The sequence below is a fragment of the Crocodylus porosus genome, unplaced genomic scaffold (assembly GCF_001723895.1).
Source record: "Crocodylus porosus isolate Cpor-Errol unplaced genomic scaffold, CroPor_comp1, whole genome shotgun sequence".
In the NCBI taxonomy this organism is placed as follows: Eukaryota; Metazoa; Chordata; order Crocodylia; family Crocodylidae; genus Crocodylus; species Crocodylus porosus.
Window position 1 is genome coordinate 29590147 of NW_017728949.1, and position 17911 is coordinate 29608057.

Below are 17911 nucleotides of genomic sequence, written 5' to 3' on the forward strand. Positions count from 1 at the left end.
TATGAAGATTTAAAAACAGACCGACAGGAACTGAAAACATCTGAGTACTAGAAACAAATTTTGCAAGTTCCACATGGAGGCAGGAAAACTTTATCCCACACGCACTACCATTAGAATCAGGCTATGTATTGATTTACTAAGATCTCAAATGCTTTAGGGGAAGGACTTACAAATAATAAAAAAACGGGAGCTAGAAAAAATAAAAGGCATCATTTTTGCAACTTCGCAGTACAATCCCTCTTGTTCATACAATAAAGGAAATAAAAAGATCAAGGAAATTGTTTACAATGCTTCAGTCAAGGACCTACTTAAGAAGTTATTTTGCCAGCTGAAATATGCCATATTTGAAAAACAACTAGTCCTGATTTCTCTTACCTTTTATTCTCTTTGGATATCAGCAACGAATTAATAAAAATAGAACACAGGAAAGTAGCAGAAGGCAAGACATGTGCAGGAGTGTGCAGGAGCTGAAAAAAAAAAAAATGAAACAGACTTTACTCTAAGGCTGTCGTTTCTTATGCTTCTGCCCAACTATATTTACTATTTATTACCTCTTTGACTGCAGGTGAACTCTGGGTCGAGTGACTATGAACAACTGGTTTCCCAAGGTCTGCATCCATCTTTAACTGTTGTTGCTCTCTGTGCTTTCCCAACAGCACGTAAAAGGGGGTCATGGGGAGACTCTCTTCTGATGCCAGCTGAAGTCAAGTAAAAAAAATAGAAACCCAAAAAACAAAATCACCACACATGTAGTTTAAGAGAGGCAGAGGTGATCAACCAGAGGTTTATAAGCAGTAGAAGGAAAGGAATTCCAGCGTAGGGAGTCCACATTTCCTGTCACAGAGGCCAACAGCTACTACTAAATGCTAGTACTCAGCAAAAAAGCATTTAGACTTTACTAAGCCAACTAGCCAGGCTGAGACAAGCTAAATCAACTGAATATTCTGAGTAGTCTACCTAAAAATGTAATATTTCACACATCAAATTAACTTTAAAATTTAGTTATAAATAAAAAGAGGGCGTTTAGAAAAAAATGTAATGTCTTCTTACTCAAAAGCAAGAGATTTCTCTGCACATTCTATGAGATCCAAATACTTCAGCAACTTACAAACATAGTACAGGGTGTCCTCGGACTTACGACAAAATTGGTTCCTGAAAATGGCATCTTAAGTTGAAACGTTGTAACTTGGAACCAATTTTCTCATAAGAAACAATGTTATAAATGAGAGATTGGTTTCTGAACCAAGGCCTGATACCTTATTTTCACCAAAAATACCCCAGAATTTTGTACTCAATCAATTATAGATGAGTAATATAGCTACATTAATGTATTTATATTGTAAATAGCAATCATACTGCTTTGGAAAGACTTATTTGAGGTGACTTTGCTGGACTTTTTGAAAGGCTCTTGGTTAGACTTTTTGAAAGGTTCTTGGCTGGAGTCTTCTCAGGAGTCCTGGCTGCAGGTTTTTCTGGAGTCTTGTCTGATTTCTTAAAGAAAGTGTCCAAGGAAGTTTGGACAGATGCTCCCCAGGGAGATGAGCAACGCAGCGAACTTGTTCGCTGGCACGGCATCGCGTTGGATCAAGCGTTGTAAAGTCAAAACTGACGTCAATGTTGAAACAGGGTGTCAATTTATAAATGCTGTAAGTGCGAAAAGTTGTAACCTGAACGTTTTAAGTTGACGATTGCCTGTATTCCTCCTTCCCCAACTCTGTCACAAGGAATGGACTGGCATACAGTAGGTCTTGGACCAGAAGACAAGTATTATCTCTGCCTCATTCTTTCTATTAAAGCAAAACCTCCCAGGACAAGACTGGCAGGGCGGAGGGGGTGGTGAGGAAAAAAAAATAAAATAAATCAGTACTGGCATTTTAACTGGCTCATTCCTTGGCATTTTGGATCTCATTCTGTAGGATGGCATGGTAGGGGGTAGGAAGGACGGGAGGGACTAAGATCGGAGTGAACTCATTTAACCTCACTCCTGTAAAAAAGGCAAGCTGACAAGAAAGGAGCCCGAGAGGGACCATGAAGATATGGGCTCAGATTCACTAGATACCCTGAAAACATAAATAAATAAAATAAAAAACAAAACAACCCCCCAACTTTTCTCCACTTTTAGTTGTATCCTTATTTTTAAATGGGAAAGACAGCTACTGCTAAAGCATCAATAGGTAAATTGCAATTTTTGTTTAATACACCTCTTGATGCACGAGCTAGAAAGAATTCCATTTATTATTTGGATTCCACGCAAGTTAGAATTAGCCCCCATCCCAGTATTTGCCAGCAGAATAGTCTTAGTGGTTGGACACAAACAGATCCTTCAGAGCATCATTTCTAGAGCCACTTTTTAAATTGGTACTGCCACCACTAAACTGCAGAGCTGAGTACACAGTGAATAATCAGATGATATGGTTTGTTTCAACTAGATCTGTAAAGAAGCACTGCTAGCTTGAATGCTTTACTCATGTAAAGCAAACTCAAGTTACTGTGAAAACTTGTGCAAATATTTTTGAAATTCACTTTTACTAACGTATTTTTTTTTAAGTTTCACTCATTCATCTTTGCTTCCCATAAAAGCTTAGAAAAAGGCAATGAACATGGCCAATGATGTTTTAAAATATAAAATTATTATAAAAGCATTTTGTAAGTTTTTGCACATTATTTCCACCAAGCATTTTCATAAAATTACAGAATCCAGAATATGCATAGTAAAATAAAGTCAAGAAAAAGATGGGCAACTGCCCTGCCCCCAAATAATTTAGAAGACAGTTGCCACACAATGCCAATTAAGAAACCAGAAGGCTCAAAACCTGAAAAAATGCTGAAGACATGCACCTTAAAAACCATATTTCTTTGCAGGAAGAAAGGGGTCAGTATTTGTTACTGCTGCTTTAAAACAGCCTTTAAAAGAGCAATGCTGCTGAAAGCTAAACCAATTGCATGTTACTGCACCTTTAGAGGAGCATCTGTGGTTCCATGTCAGGGTCAGGTGAACAGCTTTATGGTGGAACAGAATTCAGATCTGACAAATAAGTATCTTAACTGAATGAATTTTGGACTGCTTTGTATATTCTGACTATTGTAACAGCTATAAAAGTACCTGTTTGCTTGATGGAGTAAGTCTCATTTCCGGGGACTTTGTGCTAAATGTCATTAGCTCCTAAAATGCAAAATATAGTAGTGAGATTAGAGAGAGGAGTGAACTGTTTTACAAATGTCAGTGTATTAAGTACAAAGTAGTCTCACTGCCCCCAAAATTATTTTTTAGTTGTAAAAGTAAACGAATCCACTATTCCACATTTATTTTTCACTTTTAGATTCTGTTAAAAAGGGAGGGCATACACTAACAGCTAAACTAAAATTTAGGTAGGTATTTTGGGGTGAGGAAGAGAAATGAAATGGAAAGATGGTACAGTTCGATAATTCATGAATTACTGCATTAACAACTATAAAAAACAAACATACATAAGGCAGTCTGATAAATTAGACAGTACTGACAATTTTCTTTTTAGTTTCCCAGATTATACATGGTCTCTTTCATTTGCCAGAAGCAGTAAAAATGCAAATAACAGTATGTGATGAATTAAAAAAATAAGCTAAGTTATTTCCAAAATAAAGATATAATTTTATCTTATGCTGCTTTAAAACAGCCAAAACTATAACAGGAAGCCCATTACACTAACTACCAGAGGCCTGCATTTCTAACAACAAGATATAGTAATTTTTAAACCAACAGTTTTCTTTTGTTTCCATTCCCCGGCAGTCACTTACTTGTGTTTCAGTCAAGAAATAAAGCTGAGATCTGCTTAGCCACTGGTATTTTTCTGAGCCAACTGTTTCGGGAACATTTCTTGGGATGAAGACGGCACATTGGACTTTCCCTCTGCAGACATTTTTTTGGATACATAATGGTCTTGGCTCATTTGGTCTAAACACAAACACTGACAAAACAAGAGAGTTTTATTTTTAAGGATACAAAGCATTTCCTCCCAACCCAGCAATGTTGGCTCTGACCAAGAACCCTCACAAGGGCTGCATGGGACTCCTTTTCATATTACTCTGAACTTATACCTAATTGACAGATGCTGCATGAGGTGGCATGTAGCCTCATTTACAGTGTTTTTAAACATAAATAAAAACTGAACCTGAATTCCTCTAAAGGACAACACTAGAAACGTTTCTATATTCTACACAGGTATCCAGGTTCTAGCTGTATTGGTCTAAAGGGCAAAAGGAATCAGGACTTGTGATAAAGTTGATAAAATCTGGTTGGTCTAATAACATACATCATCTCTACCACAAGTCCCCATTCCTATATGCTGCACACTCACACATGGAACCTGTTTTATTTTTATACATTATATAAAATATTTTACATGTTCTCTCTCTCTCTCTCTCTCCATATACACTTGTTAAATGCTGCTGCGTGGTTCTCCCTATATTCAGGCAGTTTCACATCTAGTATGGGAAAGACCAAGATAGTACCACGCTCCAGGCTAAAAAAGCATGTATGACTGACCTCAGTTTGCTCAGTGTTGAAATCAAAACAGCTGCAAACAATGTTTAGGAGAATAGACAGCTAGTGTCAGCTGCAGCTCTACACAAAGACTCAAGGGACTACAGCCTAATTTATGATTTTTGTAGGGTCTTCTACTAAGACTATTTTCCTAGATATTATACTTTTCTGGTTACAACTTTCATCATCTCCAACTAGTCAAGAAAACCTTTATACTTACAGTCTGAACCTTCTGAAATGCACGAGACTGCAGCAATGTTTTCTGAAAGGGGGTCAGGTTGCAGAACTATGACACCGAGTTGGGTGCTCCATTCCACTGAAAAGTAAATAGCCAAGGATGAAAAGAAGTCACTGAGGCCTAACCAAGTGTTTCACTAAAAAATCCAAGTGTACAAAGATACCCAGAACTTCACTTCTGCCTCAAAGGCCCAGACTACCTAGATATTTCACAGGTGGATTAAAGCAGATAGTATCAGCCATGCTATACAATCCAGGTGTAAAAGCTAGTTTGCTGTTCGCATACAAAGTGGGCCGGGGAACAGTTTCTTTAAAAAAAAAAAAAAAAAAAATATCTCTGATTTTAGTGACAATCTATCAGAGTTCTGTTAGATAAACAGAAACACATATTGTTTGTCATGCTGCTACCTTAAATCAATATAATGCAATAGTCTTCCATCATCACCTAGGGGAAGCTACTGAAACACAGGGATTTGGTTTGCAGGCTCTGAAAAGAGAATGAAAACAATCCAGTGTATAAAGCGTGTTTTTCTTGCTGTTGACAGGAAGATGCTGTCCTTCTCCTGTACCTTATTTAGTCTGTCCATGGCAGGGACCTCATATCAACTCAAAACAAGATACCCCTAAGAGTCAAAATGCAAGTGTAACCATTCCAGCAAAGATTGTTGTACTGCATTGTAAGAATACCAGCATCAGCCAATGGCATTAAAGTGAACTGACTATTGCACCATGACCTGAAGTTTGGGAAGTATCTGTTACACACTTCCATAAACTTCTAGATGCGAGTGAGTACTGAATTAAAACCATGTATTCTGGGTATTACTGAAGATTCAAGTGCTAAGTATTCTCTCTACTGCCCTGGCAGTAACACACACCATTTTAACAAAACAGATCTTACATGCACAATTAAGTAGGTTCCAGCAACACAAAAATCCATGATCGGTGGTGCCAAGAAGGTATTTGGAACAACTGAGTCTTCCAAAGCAAAGGCTCCTAGAATAAAAGCCAAGACAAAAAATGCTTTAAATCTTGTATATGCAAAATTTCAGTATACAGAAAAGCATTCACAAGAGCACCTTCCATTAAGGCTTTAAATCTTTTAAAGTTATTGCCAAATCCTAATCAGTTACCTGGTATAACAGGTAACTTTATCCTCTATATCCATCTCCAGTGGCTAAGACATATAAACAAACTTTTCTGAACCATACTTATATAACCACAGTGAGAAGCAATTATTATTAAAGACTCAGACCCGCTCTAAAGGTTGCACCTCAGTGAAGGAGATGGTATTATAGGTATCTATGTTCCTGTTTATTAAATAAATTGCTGATGGAAAGGTGGTGTTTCACTGAAAAATCCTAATGCTATAAGCTATTAGATCTGAACAGGGAGCACTTAAAAAAATTAGGAACCAAAAAACTGATCTGGTTCATTTACAATCATGTTTCTCATGAATTTGTACAGTAAGGGCAAGGGAGGGAGAGGGAGAGAATTGAAACAGTGTACACTACATGCTGACAAGTATATTACACAGCAAATTTCTTCTCTAACCTTTCAGTCTTGAAGTGTTCTTGTTATCCCAGCAGGTTTGAAAAACAAATTTAAACCACTACTTAGAGAATGCGCATTCAAAGTTGACTAGTGTCTCTTTCAAAAGGCCACACCACTGTGGCTGTTCTCAGCTACTTGCTGCCAATACTTGCATCTAATCTGATATGCTTGGCATTAATTATGTAACACCAATTTCAAGAGTACTGATTTTGAGGCAGTCCTAGAAATTCAGACTGGAAATTAAAAGGTTGGGACCCCTAAGAAGGATGAAGCCTTTCAAATGGGAGCGAGGGCAAGGAAAGCAATAAGTTTCTTCCCCTGATCACTTCTTCCCCTTTGAGCTCTCCATGTCCTCACAATAGTCACATTGTATTTAGTATTTATTGTATTTAGTTAATTAATACAAGGGTTCAGGGTTTGTGCTGGCTGCCTGTAGGAATCAAGAGAATCTCCCTCATTTCCTTCTGTCCTTTGATGCATAACTTCGCTTGTGGGTTGCATTTCCCTCCTCAGATTCAGCAGGGATTGGCCACAGCTAATGGTAGAAGACTGGGAGAGGTATGTTGGTGTTCTTAATAGCATTAAGAAACCTCTCAGGTGCCTGGCTAGTATCTTCCTCCCTTGCTCAGGGTTAAATGGCTAGAAGATCTGGGGTTAAAAAGGAATTCTTCTCAAGTTAGATCGCAGGGATGATTACTGTTGTTTTCTTTTGTAAACTAGGGTGTCATTTGTTGCTATGAATCTTCTGGGCATATTTAATTCAACAAATTCCCTGCCACTACATTTTCTTAAGTGGGTTATAGAATGAAGGAGGAATATTTTGTTGCTTGTGGTATGTGTGGAAGGGGAATGAACTCCCTCATGGGGGGCTGCCTATTACTGCTATGAACTGGAATCTATAAGCCCAGATGGTCCCTTCCTGTCCCATGTTCTTCCTGAATGCTCTTCAGGAAACCATTTTTGGATGGTTTCAGGGTACTGAGAATAGGTAAAAAGCCAGGTGATAAACCATATTGCATACCATGTTTTTCCAGGTGGATGGCAAAATGTACACTTAAGATCCCAGGTTTCAGAGTCCCACACAGTGACAATTTCTTCAAAGCTAACAGCAAGCAAGGAACCATCTTCTGAGAAACAGCAGTTGTCAGCTTGGTAGTTGTGATAGCTGCCCACAAAATCACAGATCCAGCCAACACTTTGTTCTGTTAGATTGAACAAAAATGAATTAGTTGAATTCCAGTAATAAAAGCTTTTTTTAAAAAACAAAGTAACATGAACTCTTAAAATATTTAGGTCCCAGAAGCAAAACAGCTACTTTTGAGAAGTTTTTTCTAGGGTTTTATATTTTTCCCTGCTTCAGTACTATATATTTTTCCTGGATTCTGCACCTGAACCAGTTAAGATGACATTATGGAATTCACATGTTAAAATGTGCATTTGATTTGCAAGTAAGTGTCCTTTTAAAGAAGTGAACTAGACAGATGCATTTTGATTCCTTCTGCTATACTGAAAGAATGTCAGCATCACCAACAGCTGTCTAAAACAGCATTTCTCAACTTCTTTAGACCTCTTGCAAAATGCTACCTCTTAGCTTTCACTGGTTTTTTTGACTGTAGAAAACTGCCCCCCCAAACCAGTATAGCAACTTAACCTTTGTGAAGAACTCAAACCACAACAGGTCAGAATGTTTTCAACACTATGGATTTCTATTTGAAATCTCTGAGTTTGTCTCGTGAATCATGTTTGCACACAATAGTGCTAACGCTTCCTGGAACCCTGATCGAGAATCTCTGGTCTAAAGATGCACTGTACTTTTAAAAGGTGGCAAAAAAAGTTGGACGTTATTGCTAAATAAGTGATTTAAGTACATGTGATTTTTACGAAACTCGTATAATACACAAATAAATTCTAAGAGCCATGTATTATAGTAACCTTTCAGCAAGCTTCCTCTTTAACTTTAGGGTCTATATCATAGTTCTCAACCTCGTTAAGACTCAAGACATTCTTGGAAAATGCCAACTATTCACTTTCACTGAATTTTCAGGTACTGAAAAATAGAGTAATTCTTTTATGGCAAAGAACCCAAAGACCACAACAGGTTAGGAAAGTTTGACACCACAGATTCTTATTTGAATGCTCTGGGATTATCTTGCAACTCCTGTATAAGAGTTTCCACATCTAACAATGCTAATATTTAGGGCACCTCTTGGCACACTTAAAATGAATTCAAGGCATACTAGGGTGCTACGACACCCTGGCCATTAATTACTTACTACCATAGAACAGGAGTATTCTTCCTCCCAAGCTGATTTGAAGGTTTAAATAAAAAAAAAAAAACAAAAAAAACCGAACTTGTTTAAGGATTTGGGTCAGTCCCATAGTAACTATTCTCACAATCAATATTCTGAGAAACAATCTGGAAATAGGGAAAGGGAATGGAACAAGCAAGGAACTGACTATAAAGGAAAAATCATTTAACTAGTATTATCTTTATCTCTAGGAGTCCTGAGAATTATAAAAAAAAGTAGTTAGTTTTACTTCTCTTTGGGTTTTAAATTCCTCCTTAGAACAATACAGTGCCACCTAGAGGCAAGATATGGAAATGTGTTTTTTTTTTAATGAGAAAAAACCATGTCACTGGCACATTTATACAATAAAGAAATCACTATTTGATATGTAGAATCACAGAAAATTCTGTTATGCTGTTAGGGAGCAGCCATAACAGTTTTACAGAGCATATAGTCTTCTCTTGAATTTGGATCCACTGAACAAGTTCCTCTTCTATTTGCTCTATTTTAAACTTACAGGGGCTGTGCAGGTTTGTTATAGTAGCATGTAGAGTAGGAAACACCACTGAAATTTCCCTTGTGCATCTGGTAGACATATTACAGCCTCTGAGAAACATTCCCATAGAAAAGACTTGAGGATCTGAATATCTATCTAGGAGATAGGCCCACAAGAACTATTTTTTTTCCATGGAAACTTGCATTACAGGCTAGAAGTACATTCTACAGCCTCTGAAAACACTCCCAGGACAGCGATTTGTGCATCTGGACATCCACTCAGGTGACAGGGCCAAATGGAGTGAATCAAAATCCAAAATTGAATCCCCAGTATGGGATGCAGAATGAACCAGTCTTATCCACTCCACTCCACACCTAGTTAATATTAGCTGTGCAGTGGAGCAGGAGTTGAAAAATCCTGGCAGGATTCCTGTGCTGTGCAGTGGAGCAGGAGTTGAAAAATCCTGGCAGGATTCACAGTTCCTAAGAGCAGGTCTTCTCAAGGAACTGAAATTTGGTTTAAGTATAAAAGTTATTTAAACATAAAAGAATTTTAAAAGATTATTAAAGAAATTGGAACTTTTAGGCACACAACACCGATTGGTAGCCTCTGTACAAATGTGAAGGCAAGTCCAATTTAATGGGTCAGAGACATAAGCTCACCCTGGGAAACAAGGGAGTGGGGGGAAGGGAATGTATGCCATTTACCCATGACAGAAGTTACAAATTTACATCTCCAAACTTTAAGCAGTTTGTTGAAAGTGCTGGAGGCTGGGGTTGGGAGGGGGATGGGAGTCGGGCAGGGCAGCCACGGGGGCTTCTCCCATGGCTCCTCCTGCCAGGATAGAGGTAGGCACAGCTGGAGGAGCCACAGGAGAACCAGCTGTCCCTGCCTCTCCCCAGCTGATCCAAAATCTTGGAATTGGTGCCGAAACAGTGTTGAAACTCCGAAACAGATTCAGCCAAATTGAAACAGAATAGTGATCCAAAACACCAAAATGAATCACTGTCCTCTGAAACGGCTGAATCCAAAAAACTGAAATGAAACACAGAAGTTAGGGCTGTGCGAAATGGCTAAGTCCTGATCTCAGGAGCAAAACTTTGAGTAAGAGAACTTTGTCCACAGGAACTCCAGAATCTCCACAACAGTGAAGCAGATATTAGGCTGCACATGTTCAGGCAGGGGATACAACTGATCTATGCTGCCTAAGTCTATGTTGTACAAGGAACTGTTATTTCTAATAGCCCTTCCATACTCCCAGTGTGCCCACAGCAACTGATACAAAGGCAGTCAAGCTGCACCAGCAGAAGTGCAGTACTGATCCTTTTAGACTCCGTGCACTCCTGTAGGGATGGAGAAGAGCAAAGATAAAACCTACACAATAATATAGACATATAAAATAGATGGCATATAAGAGTACATTATATTTGGCCACACTCACTGTCTGTGTCAGACTCATCCACAGTCACCCAGACTTTGAAGCGACCATCCTTAGCAGCAGTTACCAAGGTAGGAATGCCATCTTCCACTCCATCTGTGTCACGGAAACACAGAGCTGTTACATGGTCCTCATGTGGCATATTTACCCGGGTGCTGAGCTTAAAGCTACAGGAAGAAAACCAGAATTTGCAGTTTTGTTTCTTTTTTGAATTTACGAACACATTTAATAACCTCCAGAAGGATGAACACAAAGTAGGCAAGGGAATTAAAGAAAAGTTTGTTGCAAGTCGATAAAGTGAACGTAGGCCCTACTTTTGACATATCCTGTCTCTCTTATATGCCAAAAAATATTACAGAATATTGTGGAGAACACAACGTTGTTTTGAGATTTCTATATCAAAACCCATAGGTCTCCAAATTTTTTCTAATATTTAAAATATTCAGTAAAATTAACAACATGGAGATTTCACAGATGCAGTTAATATTGCTTTACCAGCCTCCCCCTGACCTTGTAACAACCACACCAAATAAATCTATACTGACACCACACCTACGGTGCCTTTACTATCCTCTAACCGAAGTACCTAAGGGGAAAAAACCAAACAAACAAGCTTTGTAAGTGTCCAGAAAGACTAACAAATCTAGACCGTAGCAAATCAGGCAAGTAATGTCATAGTGGTACTACTTTAAATTTTTATATATTTATCATTATTTCTGCATATACACATGAATGATACAGTCAATTAGATTCTGTAGGGTGGCACCAACATGTGAAGACACATATGAGTACCTCTGCATCTGTTCATCATAGACCCACAGCTTCATCTGTAGTTCAAGGTCACTCTCCTTTTCTTGTCGCTGTTCCACTGTTGCTAACCAGTTGCCTTGAGCACTAAATGCAGCTTTCACCAGGTCAGTTTGGCTCAGACCTGCTTGATTGATATATTCCTGCTGTACAATATCCAGCTGCAAATTTACAAAAGGCCAAAACTAATTTCAAAGTTTAAGTGAGATATCAGAGAACTCATGCAGAGAAGCAAAAGAACAGCACTGGGGGAAGATGTTCTGAAATACCACTGACTACTAGCTAAAATGCTCAGTGTCATAATGATGCATTTACAGGCTGGGCCACAATACAAAAAACATGAATGAATGAATGAAACCCATGGAGAGTCTGCAGTACAGGATAAAAGGAAACCCCCCCCCACTCCTAATATACTTTCACTGCTGTACAGGGTTTATAAAAGCAACAGTGATCTACTGCTAGGGACATTTTCTGTAAGTTCTTGACAACCTTACTCATACTACATTTGTTTTCAAATTACTGATCACCAACATACAAATGTTTTTAGTGTTCCATGCTTTATTTCTGAGAAATCTAATAAAGTATACGTAGAAGTTAACAACTGAGCTAATTTGCAATTTTGAAACACTCCTGGTTACAGGATGTCAACATAATCCAACTAATGAAATGAAACTGAGAAGATGATCCCTCTCCACATTTTGGCTCTGAAGAAGAGAGAAAAAAAAGCAAAAAAAGCTATCAAGGCAGCATTTTACTAAGTTTGTGGAAAAGGTGGGAAAAGAACTCAACTCTACTCATTTCAATATTACTGTATAAACACTGAACTATTATCTCCTCTCTATATCATATTACGATTGTCGCTTGTCACACAATTTATATAGCTGAAGGTATATTCTATTACTTGTAGCCTCAGTTCTATCCAACTTACACTGTACAGCTGTTTATCACTTTGAAGACAAAAGAACTGCAGGTGACCAGGCTTTCCATTGAGAACTAAAGCCTTAGTTCTAGGATCAACCACCAAACCTGTCTTGACACTGCTACCTGCAATGAAGAGCAGCAACAAACCATTTAAGTTAGAGAGCGATATCTCTTATCAATGAAGAGGAAGAGAAGTTTAGTTTTATAGAATGTACCTTTGACTAATCCTTGAATTACTGCAGACACTCTCAGGTTGCTTTGTATGATTGTTATTTCTAAACGTAAAAAAAAAAAGTTACCAAGGCAAGGTAAAGGCTTGTGTAATGTTAAATACAGCTAACTAGGCTGTAAGGCTGGAAAAATCAGAATACCAAATAGACATAAACCAATGTATCGGTTTATATTGCATCAGCACTGATAAAAGGAAAATTGACATTAAATCAGCAATCAGCTTTTTTTGGCTGATGTAGCCAGTAATGTTGCCGATAAACGCCGTATGCATGTGTGCAGCCTGGCAGATTGGAGAACAGTGTCTGAATGTTAAGCGTTTTGGGGCGGGTAGAAAAAGGGCAGGGAGAGGGAAGGGGTGTGTTGGGGGGCAGACTGAGGGGGGGCAGAAGAGGGGAACTGGCTCCTGCTGCTGCATGCACCTCTCTGGGGGAGGCATGGGGACTGTGTGCCCCTTGGAGCTGTGTAGGACGAGGGCGGGCTGCTGTTGTGGGCTGCAGCCAGGAGGCAGCAGCAGCACTGGAAGAGGGGGTGGGCTATGGCTCCCAAGTAGACCCTGCTCCCAGTACTGCTACAACCCACTCCAAGCACAGCCCTGGCCCAAACCAGGAAGAGGTCGGTGCCAACTCTGAGTGTGCAGTGACAGCCCACCCTTGCCCCATGCACAGATCTGGGGGGCATAAGCACCTATGTGGGGTATATACAGTGGTGGGAGCTGCCTGCCCCTGGCGCAGCCCGAGCCCCACTCCCTCCCTCTCTGTGGGGGCCTTGATCTGCTCCCCACCCCCAACAAACTTACTAGCTAGATCCTAGTCTCCAAGCTGCCGGGCTGCATATCAGCAATTGGACTTTTTTGGGCAGATATGGCTCGTTAATAGTCGCCTATCGGTACTGGGCCAAAAATAATCTTTACTGGTCCACCTCTAATACTAAATATGTCATTCTACCTAAAATAATTACTTAAGTAACATATACCCACTATAAAAGACTAAGCTTCCTGAAAGTTGGGTGGACTGGAGTAGGCATCACCCTGCTCACACGTGTCCAGGCCAGTTCCTCCTGAGCAGCATTTAAAGGCAGTGGGGGGCAAATCTGTTCTTTCAGATTAGTACTTGTACATAATACCAGGCAATGAATCTGACATTCACAAATTTTACTAACACTATGGATCATTAACTTCTTAAGTAATGCATATTATTTCAATAGCTTGGAGCTTACTGTTTTCTGTGTGCGAGGTACAACATAAAGTCCCATCAGGGGAAACTGAGATATGTTCAATAGTAGATCCCAAACGAGGCAAGAATTCCTTCTTAGATTCTGAGACATCACGCCATTGAACCAGAACAGACTCAAAGCCTCCACTCAGCAGATTGGTTCCTTTTCATGCAAAGACAAATACATAATTAGAGGCATTATTCCAAACCAACACATTTTCAGAGTGCTAGTCATGATGGTATCTAGACAGCAAATTCTGTAGTTAGTCTCCTTTAAATCATGTCCCAAGCCAAATGCTGTTCATCACAACTATACTGAATGATAGAATAAAACTTGTGCTATTAACAGCCTCATTTAAACTTGCCAGTCTCAGCTCTCAGATTCAGAACAGAGCATTAAGAACGTCTACACATACAAGACTGGTACTTAATACATTACTATTATAAGAACAGTTAATCCTATTCATTTCTGGAAGGAACCAACTATTTCTCTGACAAAAAGAATCCTTCTATTTAACACTGAAGACTGCAAATTTTTCTTAATGGCTAGAAGCAAAATAAATACTGTGGAGCCAAGCTACGTTCCCACAAGTTAAAAGGAGTTTTGCCACTAAATTCAATGGATGTACAGCCTGGGTCTGGGTTCCAACAAGATGCCTTTGGCTTTTTTTTTGGTTTTTTTTAATTAGATTTGGATTGGACTTCAGCAAAAGCTTAGGTTCCCCTCCCAATGACTGAGAAAGAAAGAGCTAGTTCAGACTTGACATCAAAGATTTCACATGTGCCAAAATGTAATATTTGCCAATCAAAACAGTGGCGTAAAACATGCTTAAACATCATATTTCCCCCTCTGTTCATTAAAACTATACAGCTGTGCATACAGAAAAGCTACATCTGTTTCCATTTCCTCATTACTCTATCCGCAAAGCTTTTACAATCTTCTCTGGAAACAAGCATTTAATTCTAAGAACAGATCATTAGGTGAATAAGTTCAAGCTTCAGTAGCCTTCTTGGATTTTGGATATTTGTACTTGCCCTCAACGGTGAAAGCCAGATCCATAACTGCACTATGGTGCCAATGCATAGCAGAGAAGGTGTACTCTTTTTTATGAGTAAAATTTCTCCTATTGGGAACAAAACATTTAATTTAGGAACTTTAACGTAAAATGTCACACATTATAGACAATAGCAGGAGTAATCTATAAGCAAACAGCAATGGCAATATATTAAAATAACATACAAACATTCTGTACCATCCACCCAGTCTTTCTTAATAGGTTGCTGGCTTCTCCTAGGATTATAGGATGCAACAGGATTGGAAGCCACTTACAAGTATTTATTTGGTGGAAGGGGAAGTCCCTATTTGACATAAACTGCACATTAAGTCCAGCTGACATTCCCTAAGGTACTGTGGTCAGCCAATTCAAGTTAAAGCAACAACTGACCTGGGCTGAGACAGCAAGTCAGGGAGTCATCACTGGCTTTGTATTGGGTCTCAACCTCTTTTTCTTCTCCTTCTGTCAATGACAGCTCCATTTGCAGCTGTTTAGGAAAATACATCCTCAGACCAAGCCATTTAGCTCTCACATTACTCCTCTGGAAATGAAGTCCCCTCCTACCACTTACAGCACTTATATCTGTTCAAATATTTCAGTTTTAAAAAGTTGAATGGTACAGTGTTTTTTTTACTTGCAAACCATACTAATTTTCTTCTTCTGAAGTCAACCTTTAGGTCTCCCATAATGGTGAACCTCAAAAGTCACAGGCTGGCCCAGACTGAAACAAGCACTCAACTGTAATCATTTATAACTACAGCAAAGTGGGATTCACAATTACTCTGAGGAGGCTTTGAATGTTTTGTCACCACTATCAAAAATCCTGTGCGTAGGTTCATGATTTGCAATGTTTAGAATGTGGCCTTAAGGTCACATCCATATTACTTGGAGAGATGTAACATACCAGAGACGAATCTTGCCATCCTTATGTCCACTTGCTATGCAGTCCTCCTTCGGGTGGCAAGCTACACAAGTGAAGTAGTTGTTAGCACCTTTTACAGTTCTTGCACTTAAAGGAAAGCTGCAAAAATTAAAGAGGAGTTTTAATTAATTTTGTTAAATCTCAAGTGAAGCTTCTGAATGGTCTTCAGACACGGCCACAGCACTGAAGTCTGCATATCAGAGAAAGATTAGCACAACAGCTGCACAAATGCACATGAAAAAGTACTTCTAACTGCCAAAACCACAAGCAGCAAAACAACGGTCCAAAGTATCTGTGACCTATAAGAAAGTTGAAAACTAGGTTGCTACAACCATCTGTGAAATGGAACAGATAGCATCCCTACTTACTGGTAGCTTGCCTGATCTTTCCTTCCAACCACGCAGAATCTTCTTCATCCCATCTAGAATGAACCTTGGCTAACTCACGCCTACTTAAAGTCCTTGTTTCAGCTCAACTTTAGCCCACTGACAACATTCAATTCAGGGCTTCAGCTACGAGCTGCATAACAACCTACCTACTGATGGTACTACAATACTGATTTGCCTCTTGAATACTGGTTTGCTGGAACAGCATGCTGTGGGATCTTACAAGAGAAAACTGCCACCAGGGTAAGCAATTGCTCTATACCTGCAGGTTAAGATGACAACCCAGGGCTGCTGAATCTGAAAGCTACAGTTCAGCTCATCAACTAATTCACAGATATGTTTTCTTACCTGTGAGTCTTCTTCTTTTTGAAAAAATAAACACGGAGATGAAGGCCTCGTACTGATGCCACATATTCACCCTATTATAAACAGAACAACAATTTAGAACTTTGAATCTTACAGATCCACACTAACTTGATAATTAAGCAATGAATCTCTGGTCGTACATTTCTTAAATAGCTTTCCATCTAAAAACTCAGATACAAGGACAGACACAGGCTGAACGCTATTTCCAAGTTAATGAATGTTGCTTCACAGCAATGGAAGAGTTGCTACATCCATTTTGAATTCACCTAAGGAAAGCATAAGGCTAAAAAAGATTTTAAGATTGCATTAGATCTGTTTTATCTAGATTAGCCTCCATGAAACTAAGCTCATCCTGCCTCATACTGAGCTAAGTGCTTAGTTACACATGCTCAATCTTGGGGGAGGGGAAAGGGGGGGGCATCAACAACCAGACAAAAAGAAAACAGCAAACAGATTCTTTAATTCTAATTGCTTTTGTAGAACAGAATTTGAACAGTTGGTTGAGTTACTAATACAGATTTTTGGTAAAAATGGAAAAATTAGCACCAAACTATCTGCTTAAAAAAACTCAAACCCTCAAAATTACATTGATTTTTACATCAAAATCCAGAATAGCTACAGGTGAAGAAGCATGAACAATTATACTCCCTCCTGCCTGTATGTATAAATACTCCTAAACCTCTGCAATTTGTCTTGCTTTATAAAACCAAGTTAGCCCAACGATACATTTACGCACAGAAACAAGATTATGTAATAACACCCACTTACTGAATAAACCTACTCTGTATTTACACAAAAGAAGAGAGTCCAACAATACAGGTAATTCAGTGGGGTTTACTGGATACAGTAAGAAACAAAATTTGTGTCACTATGCAACCCTGTTGGCACTAAAGAGTATCAAATAATATCTCCAAGTGGTGCTGGAGATCACATATGCTGAGCAGCCAGAGATCAGCAAAAACACTCTCAAACCAGGATACAAGTCAGAATTCATACTAAACTTGCACAGTAAGGACAGCCACACATTATATTTTTAGCGACAAGTTTTACTTAATTTTTTTTTGCATTAATATACCAAACTATACAGTATGTAGCTCATTCAAGGAAAAAGCTAAAAAGAAGATATACTTCTCTTCCAAACGCAGTACATTTGGGCGAATAGTCTATATCATCCAAAATCAAAGACAATTCCTTAGTTTCCACTTCTTGGCCTGGAGCTTTTGTCAGCCTCACTAAAGCCAGTTGGAATGAATCTAGTAAAATAAAGTTTAAATTACTAAGAACCTTTTGTAAATGAGTCAACATATCTATACTAATTAGAAAGTAGAACACTGGTTTACATCTCTTACATTCTATACAAAATTTACGATAGCACCTTTCACCATTATTTCAAATGTACATTTAAGAATAAAATTTCCATGCCTTAGTATTTCTGCTTCAAATGTTTTTTCTATTAAACTGAAAAGTAAGAAGTGACAGCTAG

At 38.8% G+C, this 17911-nt stretch overlaps 1 protein-coding gene across 1 annotated transcript in view; it reads right to left on the bottom strand.

Annotated features, from left to right (window-relative positions):
- Positions 1 to 17911, bottom strand: part of WDR75 (WD repeat domain 75) — a 25597-nt gene that overhangs the window by 1346 nt on the left and 6340 nt on the right. The window contains exons 5-20 of the mRNA XM_019554351.1: positions 17557 to 17681; positions 16411 to 16481; positions 15659 to 15775; positions 14735 to 14823; positions 13704 to 13862; positions 12473 to 12532; positions 12265 to 12380; positions 11322 to 11497; positions 10533 to 10696; positions 7329 to 7509; positions 5655 to 5749; positions 4740 to 4835; positions 3775 to 3944; positions 3104 to 3163; positions 552 to 698; positions 376 to 467 (exon numbers count right to left, since the gene is read on the bottom strand). Coding sequence (XP_019409896.1) covers positions 376 to 467; positions 552 to 698; positions 3104 to 3163; positions 3775 to 3944; positions 4740 to 4835; positions 5655 to 5749; positions 7329 to 7509; positions 10533 to 10696; positions 11322 to 11497; positions 12265 to 12380; positions 12473 to 12532; positions 13704 to 13862; positions 14735 to 14823; positions 15659 to 15775; positions 16411 to 16481; positions 17557 to 17681 — 1918 coding nt within the window. The remainder of the gene's footprint in view (positions 1 to 375; positions 468 to 551; positions 699 to 3103; positions 3164 to 3774; positions 3945 to 4739; positions 4836 to 5654; positions 5750 to 7328; positions 7510 to 10532; positions 10697 to 11321; positions 11498 to 12264; positions 12381 to 12472; positions 12533 to 13703; positions 13863 to 14734; positions 14824 to 15658; positions 15776 to 16410; positions 16482 to 17556; positions 17682 to 17911) is intronic.